The following is a 17,456-nucleotide window of genomic DNA, read 5'->3' as shown; positions in this document are numbered from 1 at the left end:
CTCACTGACCACCAATGAAAGAGGTGCTCCTTCTGGAAGTGCGGTGGGGCTGGATAAATGGCCTCAGGGGGCCGCATTGTGGCCCGCGGGGCCGTAGTTTGGGGACCCCTGATATATATCTTTGGAGGTAGTGGTGCTTTCTAATCTTTTACAGAACAACATTTCTTCAGCAAAATGTCCTTTATCAATATATCTTATGTAAGTTATCAATACTGCCTCACTGTCTCTCAAAGTTGATTCATCCATTTGCAAGGAGAATTTTCTTGTTTTCAGCTTTTCAATAAGTTGTTTTTCAATATCCTCACTCATTTCATCTATTCTTCTGCTAACAGAATTGTTACTGAGTGGCATAGCTTTTACATCTTTGTCATCTTTTTCAAGAACCATTTTAAGAAATGCTGATATTGACGGTTTTATTAAATTCTCTCCTATAGTGTGATTTTCTCCAGTTTTAGCGATGAATAAAGAAATTTGATAACTAGCCTCAAGAACACGATTACTAGTTGAAGTATGAGCAGTAAATAGAGACTTTAATGTTCTTTTTTCAAAATTTTTCTTTAAAGTTTTAAAGTAACTCAAATCTGAATTAATATGAGCACTATGTTTCGCCTTCAAATGCGCCTCAAGACGACCTCATTTCATTGATTCGTTGGTCAAGCATTGCTGGCATAAAAGACAAAAAGGAATCTGCTCATCGTGAACAGCGGGTATGAACCCAAATTTTAAATATTCCTCTGAATATTGACGAGTTTTTTTCTTGCTTGCATCACTCATTTTACTATGGGCTATAATAAAAATAAGATCAATTAAAAACTAATATTAAAATATGTGTTAAAATATATTCAATGTGACAGAGTAAACGTATACTAAAAATTCATATTTATTTAAATGTATATAACACATTTACTACACTACCGCCGCAAATCAAAAGGTATCTATATTTTTTCCACTTGACAAAATTTTCTGGAAAGCTATGCTTCTAAAATTAAAATTGTCGTGCATGCACTATTATAGCCCCAATAATATTTATAAAATATTATTGCTTTCTAGCCCCGATGCAAGAAGTACTTAATAAAGAGTTTAATATTGATAAAAATAAAATCAAATACTTACCAATTATATCTATACAATATATATATGTATATTTATTAAATCAACGAGCTTTTACAACAGTTTTGACTGACACTTATTTCAAATTAACACCAACTGAATGATGTGAAACACTACAGAAGTTGCAATGGGCCAGTTAGGTGAGAATAACTGCGTTGTTTAGTGAGTTTTTAAAACGTCGAGGTTCCCCGCGGCAGACGGCACGCTCCTCGGTGAACCCAGGACTAAGTTTACTTGACGACGCCAATCACCCAGTTGATATTTTGGTCTCATCAAATGAAATTATACTTAATAATTATTTACCGCAATTATTTAAGAATTGCATTTTTTGTTAAATTTGGCACTGATATCTAGCATTGCATTTAAATGGCCCGGGGCGAAAGAGTTAAAGTCGTGTGGAGTCCATTTTCAAATTGCCCCCCTTAACTATCGAATTGCCCCCCTGTGGGGCGTGGGCCCCACGTTGGGAAACACCGGTATACATCCACCCTCTGCATAAGGTCTTTTTATCTTCTCTACTTGATGAATGACTGTTTATCCTTCAGACCTCCATTTCAATATCCTCTTTTCTGAAGCCTCTCCTAACTCTTCTGGATTGAGTTATTCTTTTGGTGAACCCCATGTCACATTATTTTATGGTCATTTGATCAGTGTCCATCTTTTTTTTTTTTTTGTATTTTTCTGAAGCTGGAAATCGGGAGGCAGTCAGACAGACTCCTACATGCGCCCGACCAGGATCCACCCGGCATGCCCACCAGGGGGCGATGCTCTGCCCATCCGGGGCGTCGCTTCTGTTGTGACCAGTCATTCTAGCGCCTGAGGCAGAGGCAGAGGCCATGGAGCCATCCCCAGCGCTGGGTCCAACTTTGCTCCAATGGAGCCTTGGCTGCGGGAGGGGAAGAGAGAGACAGAGAGGAAGGAGAAGGGGAGGAGTGGAGAAGCAGATGGGTGCTTCTCCTGTGTGTCCTGGCTGGGAATCGAACCCGGGACTTCTGCACGCCAGGCCGACGCTCTACCACTGAGCCAACCGTCCAGGGCTCTTTATTACAAGAATGGTAGTTTTTTTCTGGAAAAGATATTTTATGAATCTTTATCCTTTGCACCTAGCACAGGGCCTGGCTAGTGCTTTTTAGTAAATATTGTCAATTGTTGTGTAAAACCGGAAAGTCTCTAAGTGGTCCATGGTACCTAGTCCTTAGTGTATTGTATCATTTAGCTACTGCTAAGTAACAAATAACTACAACATTGCAATAACATACAACAGCAAGCATTAATTCTGTTTTGTGTATCTATGGGTCACCTGAAAGTTAACTGATATAGGCTGTGATCATCTGCGTGGCTCCATGCTGCATTCTTGGTCCACATCTCTCTAATCCTTGGACCAGTTGGCTGCATGTTCTCATGGTAATGGCAGGGGTATAAGAGAGAAAGCTCAACCCCTGAGACACATTTCAAGCCCTGCTAATATCCTCTTGGCCAAAGTAAAATACTTGGTTTAAGGTTAACTTGGCCTAAGGTTAAGGACTCTTTCTTGGTGGGGGCAAAGTAGGAGGAGAATATTGTTTTATTATATGTAATAGAATCTGTCATGTATTTTAAAATTTTGTAGGCTCTTAGTAAATATGTTTCAAATGAACAGACCATCTTTTATGCATCCAGAACTGGAGAGCTGTGAAGAATCTATACAGAGCTAGAGATATACAACTCTTTCTTAGGGGATATCTTCATGATATATGCTTATATCTGCTTGTTTTGGCCTTTACAATTCTGTCTTTCCACTACCCTATAGGGCTCTAATGCTATCTCATGGCCCTTCACTTTAACTGTTCAGTATTTTCTGTTTTATAATTAACTTTTTTTTTTTTGTATTTTTCTGAAGCTGGAAATGGGGAGGCAGTCAGACAGACTCCCGCATGCGCCCGACCAGGATCCACCCGGCAAATCCACCAGGGGGTGATGCTCTGCCCATCCGGGGCGTCGCTCTGTCACAACCAGAGCCACTCTAGCGCCTGGGGCAGAGGCCAAGGAGCCATCCCCAGCGCCCGGGCCATCTTTTGCTCCAATGTAGCCTTGGCTGCAGGAGGGGAAGAGAGAGACAGAGAGGAAGGAGGGGGGGAGGGGTAGAGAAGCTGATGGGCGCTTCTCCTATGTGCCCTGGCCGGGAATCGAACCCGGGACTCCTGCACGCCAGGCCGACGCTCTACCACTGAGCCAACCGGCCAGGGCCTAATTAACATTTTTGAAAGAAAATTTGGTTGACCTAGTTCATTATTTGATACCAGGTAATATGATAAATTATAGGAGGTCCTTGCGTTACAACAGTCTAGACATGCCAACTTTCAAGTTTACAATGCTCACTCCCATAATAACTTAAAAAATTTGAGACATGAATGTTTTGGCTTATGCCAGTGGTTCTCAACCTTTCTAATGCCGTGACCCCGCAATACAGTTCCTCATGTTGCGGTGACCCCAAACCAAAAAATAATTTTGGTGGCTACTTCATAACTGTAATTTTGCTACAGTTATGATTCGGAATGTAAATACCTGATATGCATTATGTATTTTCCGATGGCTTTAGGCGACCCCGCCGGGGTCGCGACCCACAGGTTGAGAACCGCTGGCTTATGCCATTAGCATCGTACTTACCGACTATGCCACACAGTGGTTGGTTGCTCTTGGGAGAAGAATATGCAGTAATGCGGCATACGAGTGAGAGGATTGACATCCTGCGGTATGCTTACCTATGCCATCTTGGACGGTAGAAAGGGCAAGTATTCCATTTGTATTAGGTTAGGATGTGTTTCACTTTATATCAAAATTCGGGTTATGTCACTGTCGTAGGAATGGAACTGTGTTGTAACCTGAGGACCCCCGTACTGACTTTTGAGTCTAGGACTTACTTTAATCAGAGTAGGTCTGGAAGTCTATGGATCAATATCAATACAGGCATGGATCATGTTCTGTTTTTCTTTTTGTTGGGTCTCATTACCTGGATGCAAAGATGGCTATTGGCAACTATAGACTTTTATCATCCAGCCAACCAGTGATCCAGAAGAAATGACTCTTTTTGCCACAACCCAAATTATTTCCTCCAAACGACTCTAATAGGCAAAGGTTGGACCAATTGCTGTGCCAGGAAAATGGGGCACTTTGGCTAGCGGGTCATCAGCCCATGGTTACCAGGGCAGATAACAACCCCACCGTATTAGACGGAGTGAGGGAGAAGTAGTTCCCAAAAGCAAGGGATGTAGGGCAGATGAAAAAGTAGCAGTGACCATTACCTGCTTACAGATACCTACAGAATGAATAATCTGGCCTGGAAGTCTGAATAGTTGGCAGAAGAATTCCATTGATGGAATATTTCACAGTACGATTTAAGTTAAAGCAGGATGCTATATGTTTAAGACTATCAATGCTGACACAGTATGATTTCTGGAATAGAATTTAATACAATTTTATTTTAGGCCCAGATCTGCTCTTAATTATATGTATGATCATGAACAACCTCTTTGGACCTCAGTTTTCTCTTTTGTAAATAAGAGAGTTGGATTATATTTCTTTAAAATCTCTTCCATCTCTGATTGTTTTAAAGTGAAATTATTTTCCAGGGTTAGAAATAATTTGTTTTCTATTTTCTAATCCTGTTATTTTGTACTTTACTTTTTTATTTAATTTTATTTTTGTGTGTGAGAGAGAGAGACAGACTTATAGGGGCAGAGAGACAGGAAGGGAGAGAGATGAGAAACATCAATTCATAGTTGTTCATTGATTGCTTTTTCATATGTGCCTTGACAGGTGGTCTTCAGCTGAGTCAGTGACCCCTTGTTCAAGCCAGCAACCTTGGGCTCAAGCCAGTGAACTTGAGCTTCAAGCCAGTGACCTTTGGGCTCAAGCCAGCGACCATGGGGTCATGTCTATAATTGCATGCTCAAGCCAGCAACCCCATGCTTAAGCTGGTGAACCTGCACTCAAGCCAGTGATCTCGGGGTTTTGAACGCTCTATTCACTGTGCCACCACCTGATCAGGCAACAAAATGTCTTTACAACTATTCTTACCTGAAGAGTTGCAGCAATGTTGTTAACTCCAATCTTTCTTTTCAAATCTCATGTTAGTGTATCTGATTAGCCAAAATCACATCTGTAACTCCGGCTGCCAGAGATTATGGGAAATGTAGTTTCTAGTTTCCAGCTTTATACATAGAAAGATATTTTTATTATTTTATTATTTTATTATTTTTTAATTATTCTGAAGTTGGAAACAGGGAGGCAGTCAGACAGACTCCCGCATGTGCCCGACCGGGATCCACCCGGCATGCCCACCAGGGGGTGATGCTCTGCCCATCTGGGGCGTTGCTCTGTTGCAACCAGAGCCATTCTAGTGCCTGAGGCAGAGGCCACAGAGCCATCCTCAGCGCCCGGGCCAACTTTGCTCCAATGGAGCCTTGGCTGCGGGAGGGGAAGAGAGAGACAGAGAGGAAGGAGAGGGGGAGGGGGTGGAGAAGCAGATGGGCACTTCTCCTGTGTGCCCTGGCCAGGAATCGAACCTGGGACTCCTGCATGCCAAGCTGACGCTCTACCACTGAGCGAACTGGCCAGGGCCTATAGAAAGATATTTTAGATGTTAGAATGGATGTTTGATACCAGTCTCCCATATTCTCCACAAACAGAGCTTTTAAGGGTTCAGGCTTTGTAGTCAAACTGTCTGGATTTGAACTCTGGGTTTGCCTCTTAATAGCTCTTTGATTGAACAAGTTAACAAATGAATCCCTTTATCTCAGTTTCCTCTCTCACATAATGGGTATCTAAACCATAGGGTTATTTGAGGATTTAAAGAAGAATGTGGTAAGATTTGGATTAATTCTTTTTTTTTTTTTTTTCATTTTTCTGAAGCTGGAAACGGGGAGAGACAGTCAGACAGACTCCCGCATGCGCCCGACCGGGATCCACCCGGCACGCCCACCAGGGGCGACGCTCTGCCCACCAGGGGCGATGCTCTGCCCATCCTGGGCGTCGCCATGTTGCGACCAGAGCCACTCCAGCGCCTGAGGCAGAGGCCACAGAGCCATCCCCAGCGCCCGGGCCATCTTTGCTCCAATGGAGCCTTGGCTGCGGGAGGGGAAGAGAGAGACAGAGAGGAAAGCGCGGCGGAGGGGTGGAGAAGCAAATGGGCGCTTCTCCTGTGTGCCCTGGCCGGGAATCGAACCCGGGTCCTCCGCACGCTAGGCCGACGCTCTACCGCTGAGCCAACCGGCCAGGGCTGGATTAATTCTTATTTAGACTTTTGTGTAATTTGCTGGTGAGCAATGTGGACCTGGAGTTTACTTTGTGGTAAGATTTTTATTAATGCATTCTATTTTTAAAGTAGTTTAGTAGGACTGTTTAGACTTTCTTTTTCTTCTTATGTCAATTTTGATAATTGTATTTTTGTAGGAATTTGCTCATTTTATCTAAATTTTCAAAGTTAGTTTTCATAATATCCCTTTGCTATTTATTAATGCATGTAGGATATATAGTAATCTTCCTATGTCATATTGATACTTATATCTTCTTTCTTTTTTTCCTTATTGGTCTCATCAAGTATTTATCAGTTTTATTAATCTCTTCAATGGATCAACTTTTGGTGGTGTTAGTTCTCCCTGCTATCCTGCTGTTTCTTTTTTACTTTATTAACTTCTACTCTTTTTGGAACTTGATTTGCTGCTTCTTCTAATGTTTGCAATGGATACTTAGTTTACTGATTTTAAGCCTTTCCATAAATATCCCTTTAAGCATGGATTTAGCTGCATTTTATATATTTTGAACGGTATTTTTATTATCATTTAGTTCAAAATACCTTCTAATTTCTTTCTCTCTTTCTTTTTTGGTTCACAGGTTATTTAGAAGTATATATATTGCTTACTTTTTAAATATATTTGTAGTTTTAGATTTTTTAGTTATTTTTTATTTGTTTATGACTATTAGGATGTTTTATATCTTTTTAAAAACTTTCTATTATGGAAACATCAAACATATACAAAATTAGAGAAAATAGTTTAATAATCATTCATGTATTCATAACCTTTAACAGTTTTTAACTTCTGACTAATTTTATTTCATCTCTGGTCTCTCATGACACAATCAACCCTTATTATTTTGAAGTAAATCTCAGATACCATGTCAGAGTTTTCAATAAATATTTTAGTATGTATCTATAGAAGATGACATTTAAAAACGTAACTACAATGCCATATCACACCCAGAATAAATTCTTAATGTCATGAACTATCTGGTCAGTTTTTCTCCTTTATCTCTTAATTTTTCTTTATAATTTGTTTATTTTGAAACAGGATCAAAACAAGGTCCAAACGTTGTTATTGGTTGATATATTTCTTAAGACTTTTTAATCTAGATGCTCCCTCTATATGTCTCTTTTCAACCCTTGTCATTTATTTATTGAAGAAACTGGGCTTTTGTCCTGCAGAGTTTCTCGTAATTTGAATTTTGCTTATTGCACTTGATGATGATGTTTAATGTGTTCCTCTATCCCCATATTTTCTATTTTCTATAAAATATAGCAACTCAATCAAATTCAGATTTGATGTTTTGGTTTTGTTTGGTTGGTCAAGATGATGGTGTTGTGTACTTTTATCAGTAATCACAGTGATGTCTGGTTATTTTTTTTAGTGTGTGTGTGTGAGAGAGAGAGACAGACAGATGGAAATGAGAGAGATGAGAAGCATCAATTCTTCGTTGTGGCACCTTAGTTGCTCATTGATTGCTTCTCATATGTGCCTTGACTGGGGGGCTCCAGCCAAGCCTTTGCTCAAGCCAGTGATCTTGGCCTTCAAGCCAGTGACCTTCAGGCCCAAGCCAGTGACCATGGGACCATGTGTATGATTCCATGCTCAAGCCAGTGTCCTCATGCTCAAGCTGGTGACCTCAGGGTTTTGAACCTGGGTCCTCAGCATCCCAGGCTGGTGCTCTATATATTGTGCCACTGTCTGGTCAGGCTAGTTATTTTTCTTACTAGTTTTCAAAATAATAAGTTGGTTCTCTAGCATCCTTTCATGATCATCAATAAGGCATTTTGAAAAATGCCATTATGAACTAATGTGTTTCAGTTTTATTACATGTATTCTTTGTTAATACTCACCCTGTCCCATCTTTGGCAATGAACCCTATTCAGATTGGCTGCTTAATGTTGGGAACCAAATAAATAAACAGGGTATTTTTTTTGCAATCTGGCCCAAATCCCACCTCATTTGCCTAGTTAACAAAGAGCTACACCTGATTCTCATTTGTCTCACCCATGTTCTCCTGGAGGAGGCTGGAAGCTAGTTTCTTATTAGTGTAAAGTAGATTTGGATGGATGGTGGGGATTGTCTTTGAGTTGCCTTGGAAACTTATTTGAATTGCTGATGGACCACATTTTTTCTATGAATAAAAGTGGATGTGCTTCTGGGAGCATGGACTTACAGCTAATGAACAGTAGAGACTGTTTGCCGTGGTGTCCTCCTGAACCCATCCATACCTATCTATCTATCTATCTATCTATCTATCTATCTATCTATCTATCTATCTATCTATCTCTTTAAGTTTCCTATCATTTATTTCAATTCCATACCTTTTCCCGTTCAGGACCCCGGTATATTCTTGTGCCAAGACCGCGACAGCTTAATACTTTTAATATTGTTGTATTGGAACAGTGAGAAACAGATGTTTTTGCCACACAATTAGCCAAATTAAGGAGTCTTTATTCAAAGCCAACGACTACAGGGAGACCTAAGTCATTCAAATCGTGTGGCAGATCTAAGGTCATTCAAATGGTGTGGCACTGAAAACAGTTTTGGGCTAGCTTTTAAAGACAAAATTACATACTGATTGGGGAAAGGGGAGGAGGGGAAGCCTAAAGTAAAAACAAAGCAGTGAAACAAGCTCTTTTACAATATTTATCTATAAGATTAATTCAGGGAGAAACATTTTGGGAATATCTGCAACCTTGCAGAACTATCCAAGGCCACAGCCTGGGAAACTAGCCTCAAGGCCAGGGGCAGAGAAGAGAGTCTTAGAAAAAGTAAGTTCTGCTAAAAATCTCTTTGTTTTAGAGAACGTAAGTTCTGCCAAAAGTTACTCATGCTAAGAGCCTTTCTTTTCTACATTTGAAATATGGCTTTTGTTTTCTTGTGTAGAATGTTTCAGGCTCATCTTATACAGTATGAGGCAAAAGCAGGTTTACAGTTGTGAGCATGTGAAACAGTTCATTGTGGCATTATTATTTATTATTGTATTATTTTCCATACAAACAACTGCAAACCTGCTTTTGCCCCATCCTGTACAGTTCCTGCCATTTTATAACTAAATACAATGGGTTTGCCACTTGGGGTGTTCTATTCAAGAACAAGACATGGCTGTTAGGTAGTTTTATTTACTTGCCTCAAGTAAAGGAGACAAGGGATTCACATCTAAACCTCTGTCTCCCTGAAAAGAGCTTTCACTATTGCTTATACACACTATCTGGTTAATTACATGTTGGTTTCTTCTTTGCAGTTGCTATACTTGTCCTTGGGTTCTAGTCCAGCTTATTTGGTTACAGTTAGGTCTGCAAAATACTGTGTTACATTTTAACATTTAGCAAAAATAGCATTTAGTAAGAACCCTCCAGGCTTAGAGACTCTTGTGCTATCTAACAGTTTCTCCAGGGGCCTTATTCTGTTGTAATTGAAAATAGTATTTAGAGATGGCAACATGTGCTCATTGCTGATAGTTGGTCATTGTTTCTAGACTTTTTCAGTGGTCAGATGTGGGAAAGGCACGTAGAATGTGAAAAAAATGCAATAAATGCAATAAGCCATGGCTTGGTTGGAGTGAGCTGGCCTTGGGCACTGATGATGGCTCCATGGCCTCCATCTCAGGTGCTAAAAATGGCTCTGGTTGCAACAGAGCAAGGGCCCCAGATGGGCAGAGCATTGCCCCCTAGTGGGCATGCTGGGTGGATCCCAGTCAGGGGAGTCTCTGTCTGCCTACCCTCCTCTCACTAAATTAAAAAAAAAAAAAAAAAAGAAGGAATATATCATTCAGATTCAGAGCCACAGGATTTTTACTTAACTTTATTAATCTCACAGTTTTATCTCCTTTCCCTTACACTTAAAAACCCAATTTTCAATGATACCAACAAAATTTCATTTGATTTATCTTAACACACACACACACACACACACACACACACACACATACACACACACACGTGCACGCCATGTGTGGACAGGCTCAGAATAAGATATCTGCCCCTGCTTTACTCTCTAATTCTACAAACTGTAAAAGGTGTTGCTGTCTCTCAGCTCATTCTTTTGGAATTGACAAATGTCCCACAGTAAAAGTGGCTGCAAAAGCCCAGCTCACTTCTCTAGATTTACCTCCTTTTAAAGATATTAAAAGCCCTGGCCAGATGGCTTGGTTGGTAGGAGTGTTATCCGGAAGTGCAGAGGTTGCCGGTTTGATCCCTGGTCAGGGCACATACAGGAACAGCTTGATGTTCCTGTCAATCTCTCTCCCTGCCTGTCTCTTAAAAAAAAAAGGAAGAAAGAAAGAAAGACATTAGATTGGTAAATCTTCACCATCTTCTTTGCTCTCTGATGCCTTCAAATAGTGTTTTAAAATATTTTGTCCATCTTTCCTAGTTGTCTTCAGTAAGAGGTTGCTCTGAATTATCTAATTGTCCTTTATTGGAAATGAAAGTCCTCTTATGACTTAAACTTTGAACACTTAACTTATGTTTATATAATATGACCAGAATATTTGGTTTTATTTCAAAGGTTCTGAAGCAAAAACACCTGGATGATTGTCTACGACATGTATCTGTAAGAAGATTTGAATCATTTAATCTGTTTTCAGTAACAGAAACCAACAAAAGGAAAACTGGAGAGGAATTTGGTGAATGGGTCCAGTATACAAGTGTCTTCTACCCTGAATACAGTATTTTCTTAAGGTAAACATCACTACAGTTAAGACTTTTTTTTATAAAGCATTTTTCTCTTATAAAGGAGAAACAATAATAACCTCATTGTTCATTCTATTGAGTTTGCAGGCAGTCTTTATCAGACCTTAGGGTTTCCAACTGGGTTAGGAATTCCTGCTGCTTTAACTGGGTCTTGCTGTATTCTCAGAACTAAAGAAAAAAATTTTCAGAAATGTAGTGGCATTTGAGGATAAACTGTGTTGCAAATCAAAGGGTTCATTTAACCATTCTCTCATAGCATTTGATTATGACAAAAAGCCAAGTTCTTTGTGAGGCAAGGAAGGCTGAAAGTGAAAACAGAATTTTTCAAAACTACTCTTCAGGTAGTAGTTATCTACAAAAATCAAGCTTTGGTATTTATCCCATTCATATTTTGTCACTTTCAGAATAGAATTTTAAGAATAGGAGGAGAAAATTCAACTGAAAACATAGATATTGTGAAAAGCGTGCAGACTATTCTGGCTTTAAAAATCATTAGAAAAGAGATGAGAGTTGCAAACTGAAGGAACAAGATACCATTTTTACTGAATTACCTTTCCTTTGCAGTTACAGTCTAGCGTGTTGCACTATTACTGTAAGTGTTTGATATTATAATATCTGCCCTTTTTTTGACAAGATTTCACATTTTGAAAGGGAGGGAGGGGCACATTTACAGTAACTGTAAAAAGAGCAAAAAACATTTTAAGTGGAAATGTAACTGAATAAGGTTTAGGTAAGGCTAGGAATAATTTTAGGAAAAAAGTTCTCCCAAAGGATGTGTATTTATAGTGTGTGTGCGTGCATGCGTGTGTGTGTGTGTGTGTGTGTGTGTGTGTGTGTGTGTGTCTTTTTTTTTTTCTTTTTTTACAGAGACAGAGAGAGTCAGAGAGAGGGATAGATAGGGACAGACAGACAGGAACGGAGAGAGATGAGAAGCATCAATTATTAGTTTTTCGTTGCAACACCTTAGTTGTTCATTGATTGCTTTCTCATATGTGCCCTGACCGTGGGGCTGCAGCAGACCGAGTAACCCCTTGCTTGAGCCAGCAACCTTGGGTCCAAGCTGGTGAACTTTTGCTCAAACCAAATGAGTCTGTGCCCAAGCTGGCAACCTCGGGGTCTGGAACCTGGGTCCTCTGCATCTTAGTCCGACGCTCTATCCACTGCGCCAACTATGTTAGTTTAAAATATCTAAGCTTTAAATGATACCATAATAGCTAAATTTTGGGATTTGGATAAAAATTGACTAGGCTGAGCAGGAAAGAACAGTTAGGACCTGGTTTTGTAATACTGCTTTATTGAGAACTTCAAATGGAAGATAAAAATGTTTGGGTTTGTTAGCTTGCCTGTTCATTCTGTATGAGATTCTAATTAAAGTACCTCACTGCCTCACATTCTGCTGGAGATAATTAGTTTAGTCCTTGGTTAAGAAAGAAAGAAAAATGCATTAGATGCTTAGTATGAGCCAGGTACAGAGCTAATTGCTTTGATGTATTCTAATCCATGTAATCCTTACAATAACTCTGGAAAGTAGAAATGAGGATAAACAATTGAAAGATAGTATCTATATGGAAATTAAAGAGAAGGAAAAACAGAGTGGTCTAGTAGGGGTCTTCAGAAAGAAACTTCTAAAATGTATCTTCTACATCTACTGGTGACAAGAGGCAATAAATGTAAACTGTGCCAATAATAGTTTCCTGACATCTTCAAGCTCCTGGTAAGCATTGCCAGACAGCATGTGAAATCTGTTGTTGAGAACTTAAAATAAGGTGTGGTTCTCCACCTGGTGGATAGAGATGATCTGTATATAGTGGCAGGTGAGGCTAGAATGTCAACTGAGACTCCTGTCCAACAGGCTGTGAAATAGCCATTTTTGAAAGAATAAATAGAAATATGTCTATATAAATATGAAGTTTAATTCTACTTTATAGAGAGAAGATAGGTGACTGAGCTAAAAATTTGCCTGAATAGCTTAAACATATACAATTCTAGAGCTGAATGTGATCTTAGAATAAATTTTTAAAAACCATAAAATATTAATAATGGCTGTCTATTGAGTGCCTACTATGTGACAAGTACTATTGTGAGTGGTTTACATGTATTAGCTTATTTCATCCACACAACACCTTATGAGATAAATACTGTTATCATCCTCATTTCACAGATGAGGAAAGTGAGACCCAAAGAGGTTAAATAACTCGATTGAGGTCACACAGCCAATAACTGATTATGCCTCTATTCAAACCCTGGTAGTCTGACTCCACAGCCTGTACTTTTAAACACTTTTATTTTGAGATAATTACAGATACTGAAGAAATTACAAAAATAGTACGAAAGTTTCATGGACCCATCACCCAACTTAACTTCTACACATCTTGCCTCCTGGGAGGCAATCATGCATCTATTTCCTCATTGATTCTTCTAAGCATTCCATTTCTTACTCCATAATTCTGTCACTGTTTGGGAAATTGCAAAAATTATTGACATTACTTAGGTAGGGGAGGATTTTTGCCAAGAATAGTTCATTACATTCTGTTGCCAGTTTTGTTCAGATTGGTTTCTTACAGTTACTGCTTTTCTTTGTTTTCAGTTATCTGTTTAACATGGATCTCCATTTTTCTTCCTTTGGTAGCTCATCATATCAACTCTTCTCAACGTGTTTCCATGACATTGCTTTAGCTACCTTAATCTATTGTCTTCAGTATTATCTGAATTGTATTATGTAAACTTTTGAAAAGCTTGATTTTTTTTTTAGAGAATTTTTATAAGAGTTTATTTGAGCTAAAACTGATGACAGTTGTGGGGAAGGAAGATCTAAAATCCTTTGAAATGGTGAAATGTTCTAAGAAAATCACTTGCACTAGCCAGAAGTAGTGATTTAGAGAGAAGTTTTAAAATGGAGTACTATCATCTTCCTCTATATTTCTCGTTTGTTAAATCAACACTATGGAATGATTGAAAAAAGTGATGAATAGTTTTAAATAAATTCAAATCAGTAAATATTTAATAGCACCATCTATATAGGTAAACAAATATAAGATGTACTATCCTCAAGGAGCTTAAATACATAATTAAATATGAAAGAAAGTTAATCATCTATTCTAAGGACTCTCACCAGGCGGTGCATAACTAATTACCAAATGAGGGAAAACTTCACACATATTAGGAATTTAAAGGTAAGAATGATTTTTTGGAAGGCCCTGAGAAATAGCAGTTTAACTGGATCTGGAAGTATTTGAAAGTTGTGGGAGAAAAGGAGAAATCATTCCCAATGAGGGCAAGGGCACCAGCAAATGTACAGAGGTGAGAAGGTGCAAGGCAGAGCCATCAGCTACTGAGAAAGCCATCACACTCTCTGTGGGGAAGAATGGCGATCACTGCGTGTTATAAGGTGGATCTGCTTCTGGGTTCTAGTAGAGGTGTGAGCATTTGGGCTGCTCTGTTCCTCATAGATCATAAATATAAGCTCCATTTTCATGTTCTCAGTTCTACAGAGATGATGTATATATGGTGATTAATACTTACCAATACTTTTTATTAGTCTTGTCCTCCTTAAAATTGCCCTATGTGTTGATTTTTGTTCCTTTAAAATTTGGTTAGTCTTAGGCCCTGGCCGTGCAGAGCGTCGGCCTGGTGTGCAGGAGTCCCGGATTCGATTCCCGGCCAGGGCACACAGGAGAAGTGCCCATCTGCTTCTCCACTCCTCCCCCTCTCCTTCCTCTCTGTCTCTCTCTTCCCCTCCTGCAGCCAAGGCTCCATTGGAGCAAAGTTGGCCCCAGGTGCTGAGGATGGCTCCATGGCCTCTGCCTCAGGCGCTAGAATGGCTCTGGTGGCAACAGAGTGACGCCCCAGATGGGCAGAGCATCGCCCCCTGGTGGGTATGCCGGGTGGATCCCGGTCAGGCGCATGCGGGAGTCTGTCTGCCTCCCCGTTTCCAACTTCAGAAAAATACCAAAAAAAAAAAAAAAAAAAAATTAGTCTTGAAACTAGTATCTCAGGTGGGTAAATATGTAGATATTTCTGAATTCAAAGTACAAAGTTGTATCGTTCTTATATTATTAAAAGGTATATAAGCAATGGTCCATATTAAAACTTTGACCATTATTTCCTGTCAGCTTTACAAGATGATACTTAAAATGAAGGAATAAAGAATTTCCCTTCTTGACTTTTCATATGAAGCAAAAGTTTGGACAACATAAATGTTAGGTTATTATATCCTCAAGATCTTTTGTCTTTTCTCTATGTCTGAGGATGGTTGCCTCTTTGTTCCAAAGTGAGTATTGAAAATCATTTTGATGCAAACATTCAACTCACTGGACTACTTGGCAGCCAAGTTTTTAAATGAAAAAACAGATGTTGCAAAATGGTATGGACAATGTGCTCTCAGTAGTTTCATCTTGTATTTTAGATGATTAATACTTTGTTCTTTTTCCTCTTGCCTCACATGTAGTTTTACGTGTTACCATAAATAACTTCACCTATACCTAGAATCTTGCATGCACAGAGAGGCTACAGCATCATTGTGTTATGGTGATGAAAGTTTGATTTGTGGTTGGTAACTTCATTACCTGCTGAGCCCAATGCTTTTTGGCAAGTAACATTTTGCATTTTCATTCAATCTATCACAGAACTGGGTCTCTATGATAGAAGTAAAGTTTTTTTTTCTGAAAAGGGTAATAGGTTGCCTGTATTCTCTTACTATATGTTTCAGTTTTCTAGGGCTCCCAAAACAAAACACTGTAGACTGGAGGTCTTAAACAATAAATTTGTTTTCTCACAGTTTTGAGTGCAGAAGTGTGGGATCAAGCTGTCGCAGGTGTGGTTTCCTTCAAGGCCTCTCCCTGACTCTCATGGCTGCCCTCTTCCTGTCTCTTCACGTAGTCCCTCTGTGCACAAGCCCTGTGGTCTGGGTTCTGATGTCCTTTTCTTCTAAGGACACTAGTCATAATGGATTAGGGCCCACCCTAACAACTGCAATTTAATTTAATTGCCTCTTTGAAGGCCTAACCTCCAAATACAGTTACATTCTGAGGTACTGGGGTTTAAATATTCAACATATCAATTTTGGGCAAGAGACAATTCATTTCATAACACTATATATCATTTATGATAAATTTTAATGACAAAGTTAAAGTAATGTTGATGAGGGAAGTTTTATTATATATGGTTATTATAACCTGCTATAACACTCAAAGAACTATAGGTGTTAGGTTCTTAGGGTAGAATGTAGAAGATGATAGACATAGTAGCACCGATATTTTACCACCCCTGGAAAGTAACTCAGACTCTATGACCTATTGACTGTTGGGTCTCTTTGTATATGAAAAATAGCATCTTTTATAAAGATTAATAAAACAGTCATTAAATTAAATACTTAAAGGGCTTTCAAGTGAAGTGAGATTAGAATTAAAGGGAGTGAGATTAAGATTAGTGGGCAAAGATACAAAGAATTTGCCTTTTGACATTTAGAACTTCTTATAGCTGGAATGTGCAGACCCAAGGTTGATTAATTCTTTGTGACTGAAGTTCTGAATTTTGTGGGCTGTTATAGAGGATGTGTATGTATTGTTGAGATTCTGGAGGTTGATTTTTCTTTTTCTCTTTTTTTTGACAGAGACAGAGTCAGAAAGAGGGACAGATAGGGACAGACAGACAGGAAGGGAGCGAGATGAGAAGCATCAATTCTTTTGTTGTGGCACCTTAGTTGTTCAATGATTGCTTGCTCACATGTGCCTTGACCCGGGGGCAGGGCTACAGTAGAGCGAGTGACCCCTTGCTCAAGCCAGCGACCTTTGGGCTCAAACCAGTGACCATAGGGTAATGTCTGTGATCCCATGCGTAAGCTAGTGACCTCAGGGTTTTGAACCTGGGTCCTCTGTGTCTCAGTCTGATGCTCTACCCACTGCACCACCGCCTGGTCTGGCATTTTTGTGATTCTCCAAGTGTAAGGTTTTATTTAGTTTTGTTTTGTTATTTTTAAAAAGGTTAATCTTTTAATTAAAGCAACAAAACTAACATTAGCTAAAGCAACAAAAATAAAAATATTAGTATTTGAAAATTAAATTGATGACCAGGAAAAGTCATTTCATTAATATTGGGAGGACTATATTCTGTTACTTCTTTTCCTTCTCCCTCTAGTGGGCAGAAATATTTTAAAAATACAACATGCAAGGGTTTATTAGTATTGGGTGTTTCACAAAGCAGTCTCAGCTTTTTTTAAAAATTAGCAAATCTTAATATTCCAGAATCATTAAAGAATGTTTTATTCCTTTCTAGGCATAATAGTGGATCTTTGAATGTTGAAGATGTTCTTACCAGCTTTGACAATACAGGAAATGTTTGTAAGTTATATGATCACTACATAGAAATATTT

General features: G+C 39.1%; 1 protein-coding gene across 1 annotated transcript in view; it reads left to right on the top strand.

The window, feature by feature from the left end:
* Positions 1–17,456, top strand: part of LOC136400941 (calmodulin-lysine N-methyltransferase-like) — a 33,391-nt gene that overhangs the window by 3,299 nt on the left and 12,636 nt on the right. The window contains exons 2-3 of the mRNA XM_066378368.1: positions 10,902–11,074; positions 17,360–17,424. Of these exons, the coding sequence (XP_066234465.1) occupies positions 10,902–11,074; positions 17,360–17,424 (238 nt within the window). The remainder of the gene's footprint in view (positions 1–10,901; positions 11,075–17,359; positions 17,425–17,456) is intronic.

The sequence above is a fragment of the Saccopteryx leptura genome, chromosome 3 (assembly GCF_036850995.1).
Source record: "Saccopteryx leptura isolate mSacLep1 chromosome 3, mSacLep1_pri_phased_curated, whole genome shotgun sequence".
Lineage (NCBI taxonomy): Eukaryota > Metazoa > Chordata > Mammalia > Chiroptera > Emballonuridae > Saccopteryx > Saccopteryx leptura.
This window is presented reverse-complemented; position numbering and strand designations above follow the sequence as displayed.